The sequence below is a fragment of the Eumetopias jubatus genome, unplaced genomic scaffold, assembly GCF_037043125.1.
Source record: "Eumetopias jubatus isolate StellerSeaLion01/CBP00866 unplaced genomic scaffold, mEumJub1_p1.0 scaffold_6, whole genome shotgun sequence".
Classification (NCBI taxonomy): Eukaryota; Metazoa; Chordata; class Mammalia; order Carnivora; family Otariidae; genus Eumetopias; species Eumetopias jubatus.
Genome location: NW_028274812.1, coordinates 96232127 through 96252610, shown reverse-complemented (window position 1 = coordinate 96252610; position 20484 = coordinate 96232127). Strand labels below are relative to the sequence as shown.

At 37.8% G+C, this 20484-nt stretch overlaps 1 protein-coding gene across 1 annotated transcript in view; it reads left to right on the top strand.

The window, feature by feature from the left end:
* Window positions 1-20484, top strand: part of GFRAL (GDNF family receptor alpha like) — a 73463-nt gene that overhangs the window by 21153 nt on the left and 31826 nt on the right. The window contains exon 7 of the mRNA XM_088024345.1: window positions 4929-5179. Coding sequence (XP_087880471.1) covers window positions 4929-5179 — 251 coding nt within the window. The remainder of the gene's footprint in view (window positions 1-4928; window positions 5180-20484) is intronic.

The window sequence follows — 20484 nt, the reverse complement described above, 5'->3', positions numbered from 1 at the left end:
TTATCAAGCATCTACTACTATTCTAGGTTTCAGTGCACACAAGACCAATATGCTTGCCTTGGGGAGCTTATGTTCTGGTAGGGGGAGAAGGATAATACGTAAGTCAAATGTATATTATAAGGTAATATACATTAACAGGCAAAGGGAGAGAATAGAATGAGCGGCACTGTGAATGGGCAGAAAGAGTTGCAATGTGAACGGTGTGGTCCGAGTAGGGAGCATTTTACCAGATTTAAAGTGGGAGAGTGAGCCTCTCTCAGTCAGCATCTGAAAAAAGAGATACCAAACAGATCAGCCAGTGCTGGAAGGAAGAGGCAGGAAGAAACAGGGCATGTCCAAAAAGTAATGAAGGTCGAGCACACATGGGGGAGAGCAATAGGAGATGCAGTTAGACATTAAACTGGCATGGGGGGTAGGCAGGCCTAGATCACATAGGACCTAGAGGGACACTAAGGACTTGGTTTTTACTCCCAGGAAAATGGAGGGGTTTTGGAGGATTTTGAGCAGAGGTATGAATGATCTGGCTCACTTATTAAAACTTCCACTCTTGCTGCTAGCTGAGACTAGATGGAACCTTTGCAAGTAATTACTCTTGGGAACCATAAATCTAATTCAACACTGGCTTTTTTCTTTTCCTCACTGCAGTCTTCATTAACACATTTCCTTGTATATTCAAGATGAATTTATCTTTTGTGTGGTAAGAAATCCACAGTTAAGTGGGCCTCTTTGGACGAGTAAGAAAATACAGAAAAGAATGAGAGTACTGAATAAATCTGATGAATCAAAATGATTTGTAACATTGATGTTACCAGGTTAAAGGAGCTTTATCTAAACAACCAACATTAAACATATAATCTATGGTTTCATCTTTTGCTTCTTTTTGGAATAATTCTTCATATCAATTTGCCCAGTGTCTTGAATTTTATTTAATTTCATTTAAATAAATAAAACTCCTTAAATAGCAAAATCACTTAAAGATCAAAATAAACATTTAATGTGGAAGAGTAGTATAGTGTGTGATAGCTCAGAGCAAGGATTGTCACATTTGTCACCTTGCTTTGACCATTGGCAAGTGAGCTGAAAGATATAATATCAACTGCCTGAAGGGATGGATTCTTGGTAAACTGCTTTCTTTTAGATTTTAACTATCTCCACTCCTTTACTCTGCCATTCCAACTTTCAGAGTAGCTCCAGATCTTATAAATATTCATCAAAAAAGACAATTGCTTTCCTACAACACACATTCTGTAAGATAAGGGGTAGTGATCTAAGCAGAGTGCTAGAACATTGGTGTATTTTTTGTTTCAAATTATCACATAGATGGCCAAAGTTCTTGAGAATGTCTTATTGAAGGTTCTATTTTATAGAAGTTTATCAGTTATTTTGAGGCTTTTTAACTATATCTCGTGAGTGAATAATAAAATTAATGATAAAAATATCTTACAATGCAATTTAGATATCCTTATTTAGTGAAAAAAGTTCTTATTTAGTGAAATATTGTATTTCATTGACTCTAAGATGCAATTTTTTCTTACACATTTTAATATCCCTAACAGCTTTGGAATGAGTCTTAAGCTCAATGACAAGAAAATATTTATGAAATTAAAACAATAATTTAATTTCCAACAAGTTATTTTAGTTATAATAAGATAATGGTATTTCCTATAGTCAATGAAATAGGATGAAAATGTTTGATTACACTATTTTTATCATCACAAATGGAATATTTATATCTATCTGTCAATCATCTATCTACACTAACAATGAAAACTAGTAATATTTTAACGAGCCAGGAAAACTTTTTTTAAAACAATCCCTGTAAAAATACTAGATGTCTCCATGAATGGGTATCCAGCTTCACCTGATACCAGTGCCAAGACTATAGGATACTACCTCCTTATCCTAAAGTTATTTGCATTCTTTCAGAATGTCCTATATCTAAGCTTCCCTATCAAATTAAGTATTTTAATGGCAAGTGATGGGATCTGCAGTTAGAGTCCTTGAGAAGACCCCTGATGGATTCTGAAGCACACACTCCTGAAAAAACTCACCTTGGCGTCAACACCTTCTCAGATTGATTGGTACAGAGTTGGTAATTTTTCTCCACCAGGACTCCTGGGTTTAAGCACCTCTCTGAAATGCTTGGTGCACAGTCTGCAAAACCAGAGTCCCTTAAAGGATGTCATCCTGTTTCCCTCCACCTTTGAATAGCTTGCAATTAACTTTTATGATTTTTAATGTACATATACATGTCTCTTCTTGTATAATTTCTGTCTTTCATGGATTAATTCAAAAAATAAGAACTGTGTACTTTAGATTTCTTTTCACTGTGCACAAATAATCCCTTAATGAATATTTTATAGAGGCGGTGGAAATATGCAATATTAGTAGTCAAGGTGAAAAGACAAATCCTGTCATTTTCTCAAGCAAATTTTGCCTTAGGGAGATTTCCAGGATTTATATTCACTTATTGTTAATGTAATTCAGGTGGAAAAAATCCAAATTCTTCAGTGAGGATGTTAAGTCCTTCATCTGCTACCTTTTTTGCCAAAGAGCTTATATGTACAGAGAGAAGAGCCTTTGGGTCTTAAAATAAAACTTCTGTCCCTGTTCCAGATTCTTCAGAACAGGAGAGGTTTTGAAACTCCTTTATTTATTTGAAAAGGCCAAAGAAGGCTGTATAAAGACCATTTTTTCAATAAATTTTGTCTCATATAGATGTATACTGAGAGATGAGATTATGTTTTGCCAATTATAAATGTTTAGGCGCTTACAGAAAATAATACATTATATTTTCATATAATACATTATATTTTCATATATTTCATATATATTTCATATTTTCAAATATGAAACATTTTCATATTTTCATGAACTCAAGAAAGTAGTGAAAAAATATTTGCTTAAAAAAATTCTACTTTTTAAAAATAAAAATCTGCAAAGTACACACTTATTTTAAGTGCCATGGAGTACTTACAAAATCTGATGACATATTAGGTCACAAATCCACGTGCAGAAATTATACCAACCACATTCTTTACATTTCGTAATGTAACTGGAAATCAATAGCAAAAATGAAAATAAAATAATGCCATTTTATTTTTTTTAAAGATTTTATTTATTTATTTGAGAGAGAGCATGAGGGGTTGGGTCAGAGGGAGAAGCAGACTCCCCGTTGAGCAAGGATCCCGATGCGGGACTTGGTCCCAGGACTCCAGGATCATGACCTGAGTGAAGGCAGTCGCTCAAACAACTGAGCCAGCCGGGCGCCCAAAATAATTCCATTTTAAAAATTACCTTTAAATAATTGTTTGAACAAAAAACAACATAGAATATCAAGAAAGCAGAATATCAAGAAAATAAGGTAACAAAACATTATACAGCAAAACATTTAAACCTGAAACAATTTCTATCATATAAAATATTTTTTGCCATATTTAAATCTTTTTCAAATCATGTAGGTAATGTGTACTAATTTTATGGTTTTTTAATTTAATTTAATTTTTTAAAGTTTTATTTATTTATTTGGCAGAGCGAGAGAGAGCACAAGCAGGGGGAGCGGCAGGCAGAGGGAGAAGGAGGCTCCCCGCGGAGCAGGGAGCCCGATGTGGGGCTCAATCCCAGGACCCTGGGACCATGACCTGAGCCAAAGGCAGATGCTTAACTAATTGAGCCACCCAGGCATCCCTGATTTTTTTAATTTTAAAATATCCTTTAATTCAGCATTTTTTGCAGAATTTCACAACAATTTTCTGAATGAAATAACTTCCATGAGTAGATAACTCACACAACTTAACTGTAGCAAAATACATATTTAAAAATGAATAAATGGCACCGAGTTACAAATCTATTCTCTATCAACTCATAAATGATAATCCACACTGTCAACACTTATATTTACATGATATTTTCCATATAACCTTTAATTGCATTAAAGGAACATATTTGTTCTTCTGGCTCAAAACTTTTGTAGGATTTTCTTAAATATAAATTTTAACAGATACTAATTATTTTTCCATTACATTAAAAAGCTGATTACTTTAAGGTTACTTAAAATATGAGATTATTAAAAATAATATTTATGGATTTAAGCAGCACCATGTGGACAAATAAGCTCATGATAAATGTCTATTTACTCAGAGGGTTTTCATGCTTGTTTGATGGTGATCTATTCAGAAAGGGCAAGAAGTAATTTTAGGTGATAAATATTAAGTAGGAGGATTAATATCCTCGGTTCCACTGAGGATATCTTCTTTCTGTGAAAGTTTTGAAAATGAAATTATTGTACTTTATCCAGACTTTATATTTCAAAGCTAATATAGCATGAATCAAATATGCAGTCAGAAAAGTTATGAATTGATGTCCTTCTAATGGATTATCTCAGTCATTAAATAAACTCCTAATTTTTACTTTAAATTAGCTCTTGCTGCCAGAGGAGTTCAAAGTATTTTATAAATTCTAATTATTCTGCTCAGAAATATTGAGAAAAAGAGTACAGTACCTTCCATCCTGTGGGAGAACTGGCTGGAAAGATCAAGAGCCTTATATGAAATCACTTGGTGTGAGACAGTGGCCAAAGGCTAGCCATAAAAGCACATTCTGCCTCAGAAATACTGCTAATAATTCCACCAAGTAGTTCATACTGCAAATCATCACCCATTGAAATAAAATTAGTAGTGAAGGATGATTCAACCAGGGAATCCTAAACTTAGTCTCTGTCTTCATTGCAAAAGGAAAACAATTCACAATGTTTCTCTACTTGGACAGTCTCTATTGGGATGCTTGTATGTATTGACTTTGTTTTCAGCTATGTATTGGCATTTAGAAGGCCTTTTGCTTGATGTCAATCTTTCATTAGGTGAGGCAGCACCACATACTATTGCAAGATAATATTATTCAGACTAATCCCATTTCTTGATTCTTTCTAGGAGGCGCTATAGAACATTTCAGTCAAAATGCTGGCAGCATGTGACTAGAAAGTGCCATGAAGATGAGCTCTGCATCAGTACCTTAAGCCAGCAGGATCTCATTTGCTCGGGAAGTGATGACTGCAAAGCAGCTTACATTGGTACCTTTGGGACAGTCCTTCAAGTACACTGCAGCTGTAGGACCATTACACAAAGTGAAGAATCTCTGTGCAAGATTTTCCAACATATGCTTCATAGAAGATCATGTTTTGGTAAGTTATATATATATGCAGTAAATTATACACTTTTTTTTTGTCTATGCAGCACAAAATAATAATCTAGCATAGAAAATTTAACAAAGACAACCTTGTTTGCTATTCCATGTTTTTTGTTTTTTAAAAAAGATTTTATTTATTTGAGAGAGAGAGAGACAGTGAGTGAATGAGAAAGAGAGCACAAGGGGTGCAGGTTGAGGAGGCAGAGGGATGTGGGCACCAGTTGAGGAGGCAGAGGGAGAAGCAGACTCCCTGCTGAGCAAGGAGCCTGACGTGGGGCTTGATCCTAGGACCACGGGATCATGACCTGAGCCGAAGGTAGACGCCCAACTGACTGAGCTGCCCAGGTGCCCCTGCTATTCCATTTTAAAATATATTTTCTGATTGTGTGTTGTGTATTTGCTCTTTTACTCATTTATATGTGAGCGGTAGATGTTTTTTAATGTCTATGATTGGTCACTCCTAGGTATCATTTACTGATTTAAATATCAACAGCATGCAAGGTTTATCCTACAAGATTACTGAATATGTCAGTTATCTATTGTGAATAACACCACCAAAATGTAGTAGCTTAAAATAACCGTTTATTGGCTCATAATTTTGCACAATGGGCTTAGCTTAGTTGGGTGATTCTTCTGATGGTCTTGCTTGGGGGCCACTCAAGTAGCTACTGTCAGCTACTCAGCTGAGGCCAGGTAGTCCAAGATGGTGTCCAGCAAGTGCTACTGGTTGGGATGCATGATTCTCCCCCATGTGTCCTCTTTAGCAGTTGACCCTGGACTCTAACACGGGTGACAGCAGCATTCCTAGCAGCTACGCACCTATCTGCATGTACTTATCAATTGTCTGCCTCTGTCACATTTGCTGTTGTCTCATTGGACAGAGAAAGTCCCATGGCCAAATCCAGAATCACTGTGAGAGGAAACTATAAAAGGATATATATATTTTTAAGGTTGGATTCTTTGGGCAATCATTAATTTAATAATCTAATACAGCTGTCCCAACCTCTGTAAAACATTGACTATTGGATTTAGTTTTTCTACTCTTGGTCTTAACATGTCTGCTGATCTACCTGTAATGAGAAGATGGAAACACATTTTTAAATGTATTATTTACCCAATTTTAAGAATAAAAAAACTGAGATTTAGGAATTTAACTAATGTATCCAGAGCCTCAGAATGAGCAAATGGTTGACAGGGATATGTGTATGAGTCTTAGAGAAAAAAATCTAAGGATGTGATTACATACTAATTCAGACTTTTCTATCATCCATCTTCAAGGGTTTGTCCTTATAACTATCCATGTCTTAAAATACCCCCAGGCCCGTTGGCTCCTCATTGTAACCACGGAACCTGCAAATACCATTCCCAGGAGAAAATAATAGATGTTTACTCTTTTACTGCAAATGAGATAATTATAGTTACCCATAAATTTGACAGATACAGATATGAATATGTCTATACCATACCAATTTAACCATACATAGATACACAGATTTTAAATGTTTTCTTTTTTTCTTAGATACTAAAGAGAAACACATTAATTAATGTGATCAAAATTGTGATTTGTTGTGTATTAGGTAATAGATACCCAACTCAGAGTGTATGGTTTTAATTCAAACGAGGTCTCTGTGGAATTTCTACAATTTCTGTGATTAGCACTATTTCAAATCAAATTTCATATTCAATTGAAATCATGATACAGAGTGGAAAATTGTAACTCTACATGTGTTGAGTTATATTCTGTAAATAATCTTCTTCTCTGATTGATATTAGGTGGCTAATTCTGTTAGAACTAAAGCTACTTATAATGAATGGCTCATAGCATTACAGAAGGAAATACCATATAAATTTAAACCAGCAGAAATACATACAGTTATATTACCATGGTAATTTATAAGTGGGTTTCTCCATATTAAATGATATCTGGGGGAAAAAATATGAAAATCCTATAGGTCAGCGATAACTCAGTTCCTAAAAATGCCATTCCTGACAACCTAATTCTAGTTCCAAACCTGGTTTTCTCCCATGTGTTTTTTTTTTATTATTATTATGTTATGTTAATCACCATACATTACATCATTAGTTTTTGATGTAGTGTTCCATGATTCACTGTTTGCATATAACACCCAGTGCTCCATGCAGTATGTGCCCTCTTTAATACCCATCACCGGACTAACCTATCCCCCCACCACCCTCCCCTCCAGAACCCTCAGTTTGTTTCTCAGAGTCCGTAGTCTCTCATGGTTCATCTCCCCCTCCGATTTCCCCCCGTTCATTTTTCCCTTCCTGCTATCTTTTTTTTTTTTTAACATAAATGTATTATTTGTTTCAGAGGTACAGGTCTGTGATTCAACAGTCTTACACAATTCACAGTGCTCATCGTAGAACATACCTTCCCCAATGTCTATCACCCAGCCACCCATTGCCTCCCACCCCCCACCACTCCAGCAACCCTCAGTTGGTTTCCTGAGATTAAGAATTCCTCTTATCACTGAGGTCATATGACACATGTCTTTCTGATTGACTTCTTTCGCTCAGCATAATACCCTCCAGTTCCATCCACGTCATTGCAAATGGCAAGATTTCATTCCTTTTGATAGCTGCATAATATTCCACTGTATATAGATACACCACTTCTTTTTTATCCATTCATCTGTTGATGGACATCTTGGTTCTTTCCATAGTTTCGCTATTGTGGACATTACTGCTATAAACATCGGGGTGCATGTACCCCTTTGGATCCCTACATTTGTATCTTTGGGGTAAATACCGAGTAGTGCAATTGCTAGATTGTATGATAGCTATATTTTAAACTTTTTGAGAAACCTCCATACTGTTTTCCAGAGTGGTTGCACCAGCTTGCATTCCCACCAACAGTGTAGTAGGCTTCCCCTTTCTCCATCCCCGCCAACATCTGTCATTTCCTGACTTGTTAATTTTAGCCATTCTGACTGGTGTGAGGTGGTATCTCATTGAGGTTTTGATTTGGATTTTCCTGATGCTGAGCGATGTTGAGCACTTTTTCATGTGTCTGTTGGCCATTTGGATGTCTTCTTTGGATAAATGTCTGCTCATGTCTTCTGCCCATTTCTTGATTGGATCATTTGTTCTTTGGGTGTTGAGTTTAAGAAGTTCTTTATAGATTTTGGATACTAGCCCTTTATCTGATATGTCATTTGCAAATATCTTCTCCCATTCTGTCTGTTGTCTTTTGGTTTTGTTGACTGTTTCTTTTGCTGTGCAAAAGCTTTTTATCTTGGTGAAGCCCGAATAGTTCATTTTTGTCCTTACTTCCCTTGCCTTTGGCAATGTTTCTAGGAAGAAGTTGCTGTGGCTCAGGTCGAAGAGGATGCTGCCTGTGTTCTCCTTTAGGATTTTGAAGGACTCTTGTCTCACAGGTCTTTCAACCATTTTAAGTCTGTTTTTGTGTGTGGTGTAAGGAAATGGTCCAGTTCATTCTTTGGCATATGGCTGTCCAATTTTCCCAACACCATTTGTTGAAGAGACTGTCTTTTTTCCACTGGACATTCTTTCCTGCTTTGTTGAAGATTAGTTGACCATAGAGTTGAGGGTCCATTTCTGGGCTCTCTATTCTGTTCCATTGATCTATGTGTCTGTTTTTGTGCTAGTACCATACTGTCTTGATGATGACAGGTTTGTAAGAGAGCTTGAAGTCCGGAATTGTGATGCCACCAGCTTTGCTTTTCTTTTTCAACATTCCTCCGGTTATTCGGGGTCTTTTCTCGTTCCATACAAATTTTAGGATTATTTATTCCATTTGTTTGAAAAAAGTGGATGGTATTTTGATAGGGATTGCATTGAATTTGTAGATTGCTCTAGGTAGCATTGACATCTTCACAATATCTGTTCCTCCAATTCATGAGCATGGAACGTTTTTCCATTTCTTTGTGTCTTCCTCAATTTCTTTGATGAGTATTTTATAGTTTTCTGAGTACAGATTCTTTGCCTATTTGGTTAGATTTATTCCTAGGTATCTTATGGTTTTGGATACAATTGTAAATGGGATTGATGCCTTAAATTCTCTCTCTTCTGTCTTGTTGGTGTATAGGAATGCCACTGATTTCTGTGCATTGATTTTATATCCTGCCACTTTATTGAATTCCTGTATGAGTTTTAGCAGTTTTGGGGTGGAGTCTTTTGGGTTTTCCACATAAAGTATCATATCATCTGCAAAGAGTGAGAGTTTGACTTCTTCTTTGCTGATTCAGATGCCTTTTATTTCTTTTTGTTGTCTGATTGCTGTGGCTAGGACTTCTAAGACTGTTATGAATAACAGTGGTGATAGTGGACATCCCTGCGGTGTTCCTGACATTAGGTGGAAAGCTCTCAGGTTTTCCCCATTGAGAATGATATTTGCTATGGGTTTTTCATAGATGGCTTTTATGATATTGAGGTATGTACTCTCTATCCCTATACTCTGAAGAGTTTTGATCAAGAAAGGATGCTGTACTTTGACAAATGCTTTTTCTGCATCTATTGAGAGGATCATATGGTTCTTGTTCTTTTATTAATGTATCACATTGATTGATTTGCAGATGTTGAATCAACCTTGCAGCCCAGGGATAAATCCCACTTGGTCGTGGTGAATAATCCTTTTAATGTACTGTTGGATCCTATTGGCTAGTATTTTGGTGAGAATTTTTGCATCCATATTCATCAAGGATATTGGTCTGTAATTCTCCCTTTTGATGGGGTCTTTTTCTAGTTTGGGGATCAAGGTAATGGTGGCCTCATAAAACGAGTTTGGAAGTTTTCCTTCCATTTCTAATTTTTGGAACAGTTTCAGAAGAATAGGTATTAATTCTTCTTTAAATGTTTGATAGAATTCCCCTGGGAAGCCATCTGGCCCTGGGCTTTTGTTTCTTGGGAGATTTTTGATGACTACTTCAATTTCCTTAGTGGTTATAGGTCTGTTCAGGTTTTCTATTTCTTCCTGGGTCAGTTTTGTGGTTTATACATCTCTAGGAATGCACCCATTTCTTCCAGATTATCTAATTTGCTGGCATAGAGTTGTTCATAAAATGTTCTTATAATTGTTTGTATTTCTTTGGTGTTGGTTGTGATCTCTCCTCTTTCATTCATGATTTTATTTATTTGGGTCATTTCTCTTTTCTTTTTGATAAGTCTGGTGAGGGGTTTATCAATCTTGTTAATTCTTTCAAAGAACCAGCTCCTAGTTTCGTTGATCTGTTCTACTGTTCTTTTGGTTTCTATTTCATTGATTTCTGCTCTGATTTTTATTATTTCTCTTTCCCTGTTGGGTTTAGGCTTTATTTGCTGTTCTTTCTCTAGCTCCTTTAGGTGTAGGGTTACGTTGTGTATTTGAGACCTTTCTTGTTTCTTGAGAAAGGCTTGTATTGCTATATACTTTCCTCTTAGGACTGCCTTTGCTGCTTCCCAAAGATTTTGAACAGTTGTGTTTTCATTTTCATTGGTTTCCATGAATTTTTTTAATTCTTTAATTTCCTGGTTGACCCATTCATTCTTTAGTAGGATGCTCTTTAGCCTCCATGTATTTGAGTTCTTTCCAACTTTCTTCTTCTAATTGACTTCTAGTTTCAAAGCATTGTGGTCTGAAAATATGCAGGGAATGGTCCCAATCTTTTGGTACCAGTTGAGACCTGATTTGTGACCTAGGATGTGATCAATTCTGGAGAATGTTCCATGGGCACTAGAGAAGAATGTGTATTCTGTTGCTTTGAGATGGAATGTTCTGAATATATCTGTGAAGTCCATTTGGTCCAGTGTGTCATTTCAAGTCTTTATTTCCCTGTTGATCTTTTGCTTAGATGATCTGTCCATTTCATGAGGTGGGTGTTAAAGTCCCCCACTATTATTGTATTGTTGTTGATGTGTTTCTTTGCTTTTGTTATTAATTGGCTTATATAATTGGCTGCTCCCATGTTAGGGGAATAGATATTTACAATTGTTAGATCTTCTTGTTGGATAGACCCTTTAAGTAGGATATAGTGTCCTTCCTCATCTCTTATTATAGTCTTTACTTTAAAATCTAATCTGTCTGATATAAAGATTGCCACCCCAGCTTTCTTTTGGTGTCCATTAGCATGGTAAATTGTTCCCCCCTCCACTTTCAATCTGTGGTTGTCTTGGGTCTAAAATGAGTCTCTTGCAGACAGCATATCAATGGGTCTTGTTTTTTAATCCAATCTGATAGTCTGTGTCTTTTGATTGGGGCATTTAGCCTATTTACATTCAGGGTAACTATTGAAAGATATGAATTTAGTGCCATTGTATTGCCTCTAAGGTGACTGTTACTGTATATTGTCTGGGTTCCTTTCTGGTCTATGTTACTATTAAGCTCTCTCTTTCCTTGGAGGACCCCTTTCAAGATTTCTTGGAGGGCTGGTTTTGTGTTTGCAAATTCCTTTAGTTTTTGTTTGTCCTGGAAGATTTTTATCTCTCCTTCTATTGTCAATGACAGCCTAGCTGGATATAGTATTCTTGGCTGCATATTTTTCTCGTTTAGTGCTCTGAATATATCATGCCAGTCCTTCCTGGCCTACCCGGTCTCTGTGGATAGGTTTGTTGCCAATCTAATGTTTCTACCATTGTGGGTTACAGATCTCTTCTCTTGAGCTGCTTTCTCTGAGACTTGTAAGTTTTTCGATTAGATGTCGGGGTGTTGACCTATTTTTATTGATTTTGAGGGGGGTTCTCTGTGCCTCCTGGATTTTGATGCCTGTTTCCTTCCCCACATTAGGGAAGTTCTCTGCTATAATTTGCTCCAATATACCTTCTGCCCCCTCTCTCTTTCTTCTTCTTCTGGGATACCAGTTATTCTAATAGTGTTTCATCTTATGGTATCAATTATTTCTCAAATTCTGCCCTCGTGATCCAGCAGTTGTTTATCTCTCTTTTTCTCAGCTTCTTTATATTCCATCATTTGGTCTTCTATATCACTAATTCTCTCTTCTGCCTCATTTGTCCTAGCAGTTAAAGCCTCCATTTTTTATTGCACCTCAATAGACTTTTTGATTTTGACTTGGTTAGATTTTAGTTCTTTTATTTCTCGAGAAAGGGTTTCTCTAATATCTTCCATGCTTTTATCAAGCCTAGCTAGTATCTTTATAATCATCATTCTAAACCCTAGTTCCAATATCTTACTAATGGCTGTATTGATTAGGTCCCTGGCAGTCATTACTGCCTCTTGGTTTTTTTTTTTTGAGGTGATACTTTTCCATCTTGTCATTTTGTCCAGAGGAGAATAGACGAATGAGAGAACAAAATGCTAACAGGGTAATAATGACCCCAGAAAAATATACACTAAACAAATCAGAAGAGACCTGAAACCGGGGGGAAAGAAAAGGAAAGAAAGAAAAAAGAAAAAAGAAAAGATAAAAACAAACAAACAAAAAACAGAATATGATCAAATATGATCAGGCTGGTGCATAGATCAGTGCCACACACTAGATTTTGGGCATATTTTGGTCTGTTAGAAGAAAGTGCCTCCCAAAATTTTAAAGTAAGAAAAACTTATATATGTACAAAAATAAGGGTAAGTACAATGAAGGGATGGAATATGACTGTAAAGATGAAAATTATAAAAGATTTTATAAAAGGAATTAAGATAAGAAGTTGGTTGAAAAAAGAAAGAAGAGGATTAAGAAAAAAAAAGGGAGAGAATGTGATCAGGCAGGAGACTAGAACAAAGCCATACACTAGAGATTTAAGGTATATTTTGGTCTGTTAGAAGAAACTGTATCTCAAAATTTTAAAAAGAGAACAATATATATATATATATATATATATATATATATATATATATATATATATACACACATACATACACCAAAAATAAGGTTAACTACTATGGAGGGATAGAATATGACTCTAAAAATGAAAAATAAAAAAGATTTTTTTAAAAAAGGGATTGATAAGATGTTGGTTGAAAAAGGGAAAAAGAAAAATTAAAAAAAAATTAACTTTGAAAGACTAAAGCATCATGGGAAAAAAGCCATGAATTCTATGTGCAGTATTCCCCTAGCGCTGGAGTTCTGCCATTCTCATTGATCAGTAAACTTGGTCTTGGCTGGCTGTTCTTGCTGATCTTCTGGGGGAGGGTTCTGTTGCCGTCGTTCCCAAATGTCTTTGCCAGAGGCGGAATTGCCCCGCCCTTGCCGGTCTGGGCTTAGTAATCTGCGGGTTTGCTCTCAGGAGCTTTTGTTCCCTACAAGCTTTCCTACAGCTTTGGAGGACGAGAGTGAAAATGGCAGCCTCCCAATCTGCGCTCAGGAGGAGCCGTGAGCTCGGGGCCCTGCTCCTCAGTGCGCCCCCAGAGAAAAGCAGTCAATTACTCCTGTGTCCCCGGTCTCCGGCCGCACTCCATGCTCACCCCGCCTGGGACTGAGCGTTTCTATCTCTGGTGCACGACCCCGTGTGGAGTCTCCAGACGCAGCAGATCCCTGCGGTGCGCTCCCACGCCGCTCCTCCCGGGGGAGGAAGGGGAGTCTCCCCAGATCTGCCACTTATTGGGTCCCTGCTGGAGGAGCAGTGGCCCTACTGTCGCCGATCACAGTTTATGGCAACCCCGAACTGAGAGCCCACACGTCGGCTCCGTCTCTGCAGCTGGCTTCCCTGCTCCAATACCTGGGAGCTCTGCCGCACTCAGGCACCCACGGTCTTTCTGTGACCCCAAGGGTCCTGAGACCACACTGTCCTGCAACCTCCGCTTAGCCGCTGGAGTGACGTCCCTCAGGGGAGCCGACTTCTAAAAGTTCCGATTTTGTGCTCCCTGGCTCTATCACTTGCCAGAAGCGGCCGACGGAGGCCCCCTCCCCTGCTGTCTATCTTCCTGAATATCACCTCAGATTCACTGTTCCACACGTCCTACCTTCCAGAAAGTGGTCGCTTTTCTGTTCAGAGAGCTGCTGCTATTCTTTTCTTCAATCTTCTGCTTGAGTTCGTAGGTGTTCAGAATGGTTTGATCCTTATGTAGCTGAATTCCTGGGACCAGATGAAATTTAGGTCTCCTACTCCTCCGCCATCTTGCTCCTCCCCACCCCATGTGTTTTTAATCATTGTTATACTTTACTTGCATTGTACTTAGCTGCTGTAACCTGTATACAACAAAAAGCATTTGTAGAAAAACAGCAGAAATGGACATTTAAAAAGCCATAAACATCAAAGTACTATGTAATGTTTTGGAAAAATGAAAATTCAAAACTCTTCTGCTTTCTTTGCTCCCTTAGACTAAACATCATGACATTTTCTTTTCAAATGTTACCTACTAAAAATAGGAGTTTCAGGTGATAGGTTTGAAGAATAGGCCTTCCATCACAGTTCTTGAATTAACACGAAAAGTTTCAAACCAAAACAAGAACTAAGTCCTTCGGCCTGGCTAGTTCTAACAAACCTTTATCCTCTGCTCCACGTACTTGAGAAGAAACACAACCACAGTTTTGAATGAACCATTTCTCTTAACATGTTTGCATCCTGACTTCTCACATCACTGTGGCATGCTCATGCATTATCAAAATGATCCATCAGTGCAGCTCCTTTCCAAAATTCTTGAGCTTCTGCTTACTCTACTTAAAAGGAGCTGAATGGAATAGGGCTGAGAGGCAGTTATGGAAGATTTTGTTTGGCTTAGAAGCATTATTTTTCAAACTCATTTGACCCCAGACCGCAGGAGGCAATGCATGTTACATTAGCTTTTTATGTGCAATGTCATATATATATATACATATATATATATACACACACACATATATACATATATATAATGAAAAATTCTATTTCAATGTCATCTATACACATATAATGTTATATATATATGTGTGTATATATATATATATAATGGAAAATTCTATTCCATTAATTGTTTTCAATGCTGACTACTACCCACTAACATGGGACTTCATGACTAGCTAATGTGTTGTTTGCTGAAGTTTGAAAAACACTTGCTTGGACCATAAATTCACCTGGAAATAATCTGCATTGATATATCCAAGCCAGTCTTTTTTCTTTTTTTAATTTTTTATTGTTATGTTAATCACCATATATTACATAATTTGTTTTGGTGTAGTGTTCCATGATTCACTGTTTGTTCATAACACCCAGTGCTCCATGCAGAATGTGCCCTCCTCAATACCCATCACCAGGCTAACCCATCCCCCCACCCTCCTCCCCTCCAGAAACCTCAGTTTGTTTTTCAGAGTCCATCATCTCTCCTGGTTCGTCTCCCCCTCTGACTTATTCCCCTTCATTCTTCCTCTCCTGCTATCTTCTTCTTTTTCTTTTTTCTTAAAATACGTTGCGTTATTTGTTTCAGAAGTACAGATCTGTGATTCAACAGTCTTACACAATTCACAGCGCTCACCGTAGCAAATATCTTCCCCAATGTCCATCACCCAGCCACCCCATCCCTCCCACCCCCGACCACTCCAGCAACCCTCAGTTTGTTCCTGAGATTAAGAATTCCTCATATCAGTGAGGTCATATGATACATGTCTTTCTCTGATTGACTTATTTCACTCAGCATAACACCCTCCAGTTCCATCCACGTCGTTGCAAATGGCAAGATCTCATTCCTTTTGATGGCTGCATAATATTCCATTGTGTATATATACCACTTCTTCTTTATCCATTCATCTGTCGATGGACATCTTGGCTCCTTCCACAGTTTGGCTATGGTGGACATTGCTGCTATAAACATTGGGGTGCACGTACCCCTTCGGGTCCCTACATTTGTATTTTTGGGGTAAATACCCAGTAGTGCAATTGCTGGATCGAATGGTAGCTCTAATTTCAACTGTTTGAGGAACCTCCATACTGTTTTCCAGAGTGGTTGCACCAGCTTGCATTCCCACCAACAGTGTAGGAGGGTTCCCCTTTCTCCACATACCCGCCAACATCTGTCGTTCCCTGACTTGTTAATTTTAGCCATTCTGACGGGTGTGAGGTGGTATCTCATTGAGGTTTTGATTTGGATTTCCTGATGCCGAGCGATGTTGAGCACTTTTTCATGTGCCTGTTGGCCATTTGGATGTCTTCTTTGGGAAAATGTCTGTTCATGTCTTCTGCCCATTTCTTGATTGGATTATTTGTTCTTTGGGTGTTGAGTTTGATAAGTTCTTTATAGATTTTGGATACTAGCCCTTTATCTGATATGTTATTTGCAAATATTTTCTCCCATTCTGTCGGTTGTCTTTTGGTTTTGTTGACTGTTTCTTTTGCTGTGCAAAAGCTTTTTATCTTGATGAAATCCCAATAGTTCATTTTTGCCCTGGCTTCCTGTGCCTTTGGTGATGTTTCTAGGAAGAAGTTGCTGCGGCTGAGGTCGAGGAGGTTGCTACCTGTGTTCTCCTTTAGGATTTGGATGGACTCCTGTCTCACGTTTAGGTCTTTCAACCATTTGGAGTCTATTTTTGTGTGTGGTGTAAGGAAATGGTCCAGTTTCATTCTTCTGCATGTGGCTGTCCAATTTTCCCAACACCATTTGTTGAAGAGACTGTCTTTTTTCCACTGGACATTCTTTCCTGCTTTGTCAAAGATAAGTTGACCATAGAGTTGAGGGTCCATTTCTGGGCTCTCGATTCTGTTCCATTGATCTATGGGTCTGTTTTTGTGCCAGTACCATACTGTCTTGATGATGACAGCTTTGTAATAGAGCTGGAAGTCCGGAATTGTGATGCCGCCAGCTTTGCTTTTCTTTTTCAATATTCCTCTGGCTATTCGGGGTCTCTTCTGGTTCCATACAAATTTTAGGATTATTTGTTCCATTTCTTTGAAAAAAGTGGATGGTATTTTGATGGGGATTGCATTGAATGTGTAGACTGCTCTAGGTAGCATTGACATCTTCACAATGTTTGTTCTTCCAATCCATGAGCATGGAACGTTTTTCCATTTCTTTGTGTCTTCTTCAATTTCTTTCCTGAGTATTTTATAGTTTTCTGAGTACAGATCCTTTGCCTCTTTGGTTAAATTTATTCCTAGGTATCTTATTGTTTTGGGTGCAGTTGTGAATGGGATCGACTCCTTGATTTGTCTCTCTTCTGTCTTGTTGTTGGTGTATAGGAATGCCACTGATTTCTGTGCATTGATTTTATAGCCTGCTACTTGACTGAATTCCTGTATGAGTTCTAGCAGTTTTGGGGTGGAGTCTTTTGGGTTTTCCACATAAAGTATCATATCATCTGCAAAGAGTGAGAGTTTGACTTCCTCTTTGCCGATTTGGATGCCTTTGATTTCTTTTTGTTGTCTGATTGCTGTGGCTAGGACTTCTAATACTATGTTGAATAGCAGTGGTGAGAGTGGACATCCCTGCCGCGTTCCTAACCTTAGGGGAAAAGCTCTCAGCTTTTCCCCATTGAGAATGATATTCGCTGTAGGTTTTTCATAGATGGCTTTTATGATATTGAGGTATGTACCTTCTATCCCTATACTCTGAAGAGTTTTGATCAAGAAAGGATGCTGTACATTGTCAAATGCTTTTTCTGCATCTATTGAGAGGATCATATGATTCTTGTTCTTTCTTTTGTTAATGTATTGTATCACGTTGATTGATTTGTGGATGTTGAACCAGCCTTGCAGCCCAGGGATAAATCCCACTTGGTCGTGGTGAATAATCCTTTTAATGTACTGTTGGATCCTATTGGCTAGTATTTTGGTGAGAATTTTTGCATCCATGTTCATCAAGGATATTGGTCTGTAGTTCTCCTTTTTGATGGGATCTTTGTCTGGTTTTGGGATCAAGGTAATGGTGGCCTCATAAAATGAATTTGGAAGTTTTCCTTCCATTTCTATTTTTTGGAACAGTTTCAGAAGAATAGGTATTAATTCTTCTTTAAATGTCTGATAGAATTCCCCTGGGAAGCCATCTGGCCCTGGGCTTTTGTTTCTTGGGAGATTTTTGATGACTGCTTCAATTTCCTTAGTGGTTATAGGTCTGTTCAGGTTTTCTATTTCTTCCTGGTTCAGTTTTGGTAGTTGATACATCTCTAGGAATGCACCCATTTCTTCCAGGTTATCTAATTTGCTGGCATAGAGTTGCTCATAATATGTTCTTATAATTGTTTGTATTTCTTTGGTGTTGGTTGTGATCTCTCCTCTTTCATTCATGATTTTGTTGATTTGGGTCATTTCTCTTTTCTTTTGGATAAGTCTGGCCAGGGGTTTATCAATCTTGTTAATTCTTTCAAAGAACCAGCTCCTAGTTTCATTGATCTGTTCTACTGTTCTTTTGGTTTCTATTTCATTGATTTCTGCTCTGATCTTTATTATTTCTCTTCTCCTGCTGGGTTTAGGCTTTATTTGCTGTTCTTTCTCCAGCTCCTTTAGGTGTAGGGTTAGATTGTGTATTTGAGACCTTTCTTGTTTCTTGAGAAAGGCTTGTATTGCTATATACTTTCCTCTCAGGACTGCCTTTGCTGTATCCCAAAGATTTTGGACAGTTGTGTTTTCATTTTCATTGGTTTCCATGAATTTTTTTAATTCTTCTTTAATTTCCTGGTTGACCCATGCATTCTTTAGTAGGATGCTCTTTAGCCTCCATGTATTTGAGTTCTTTCCGACTTTCCTCTTGTGATTGAGTTCTAGTTTCAAAGCATTGTGGTCTGAAAATATGCAGGGAATGATCCCAATCTTTTGGTACCGGTTGAGACCTGATTTGTGACCTAGGATGTGATCAATTCTGGAGAATGTTCCATGGGCACTAGAGAAGAATGTGTATTCCGTTGCTTTGGGATGGAATGTTCTGAATATGTCTGTGAAGTCCATTTGGTCCAGTGTGTCATTTAAAGTCTTTATTTCCCTGTTGATCTTTTGCTTAGATGATCTGTCCATTTCAGTTAGGGGGGTGTTAAAGTCCCCCACTATTATTGTATTGTTGTCAATGTGTTTCTTTGCTTTTGTTATTAATTGCCTTATATAATTGGCTGCTCCCATGTTCGGGGCATAGATATTTACAATTGTTAGATCTTCTTGTTGGATAGACCCTTTAAGTAGGATATAGTGTCCTTCCTCATCTCTTATTACAGTCTTTGTTTTAAAATCTAGTTTGTCTGATATAAGGATTGCCACCCCAGCTTTCTTTTGGTGTCCATTAGCATGGTAAATGGTTTTCCACCCCCTCACTTTCAATCTGAGGGTGTCTTTGGGTCTAAAATGAGTCTCTTGCAGACAGCATATGGATGGGTCTTGTTTTTTAATCCAATCTGATAGTCTGTGTCTTTTGATTGTGGCATTGAGCCCATTTACATTCAGGGTAACTATTGAAAGGTGTGAATTTAGTGCCATTGTATTGCCTGTAAGGTGACTGTTACTGTATGTTGTCTGTGTTCCTTTCTGATCTTTGCTGCTTTTAGGCTCTCTCTTTGCTTAGAGGACCCCTTTCAATATTTCTTGGAGGGCTGGTTTCGTGTTTGCAAATTCCTTTAGTTTTTGTTTGTTCTGGAAGCTTTTTATCTCTCCTTCTATTTTCAATGACAGCCTAGCTGGATATAGTATTCTTGGCTGCATATTTTTCTCATTTAGTGCTCTGAAGATATCTTGCTAGTCCTTTCTGGCCTGCCAGGTCTCTGTGGATAGGTCTGTTGCCAATCTAATATTTTTACCATTGTAGGTTACATATCTCTTCTCCCGAGCTGCTTTCAGGATTTTCTCTTTGTCTCTGAGACTCGTAAGTTTTACTATTAGATGTCGGGGTGTTGACCTATTTTTATTGATTTTGAGAGGGGTTCTCTGTGCCTCCTGGATTTTGATGCCTGTTTCCTTCCTCACATTAGGGAAGTTCTCTGCTATTATTTGCTCCAATATACCTTCTGCCCCTCTCTCTCTTTCTTCTTCTTCTGGGATCCCAATTATTCTAATGTTGTTTCGTCTTATCGAATCACTTATCTCTCGAATTCTGCCCTCGTGATCCTGTAGTTGTTTCTCCCTCTTTTTCTCAGCCTCTTTACTTTCCATCATTTGGTCTTCTATAGCACTGATTCTCTCTTCTGCCTCATTTATCCTAGCAGTTAGTGCCCCCATTTTTGATTGCACCTCATCAATAGCCTTTTTGATTTCGACTTGGTTAGATTTTAGTTCTTTTATTTCTCCAGAAAGGGTTTCTCTAATAACTTCCACGCTTTTTTCAAGCCCAGCTAGTATCTTTAAAGTCATGATTCTGAACTCTAGGTACAACATCGTACTAATGTCCGTATTGAGTAGGTCCCTGGCTGACGGTACTACGTCTTGTTCTTTTTGCTGAGGTGATTTTTTTCATCTTGTCATTTTGTCCAGAGGAGAATAGATGAATGAGAGAACAAAATGCTAACA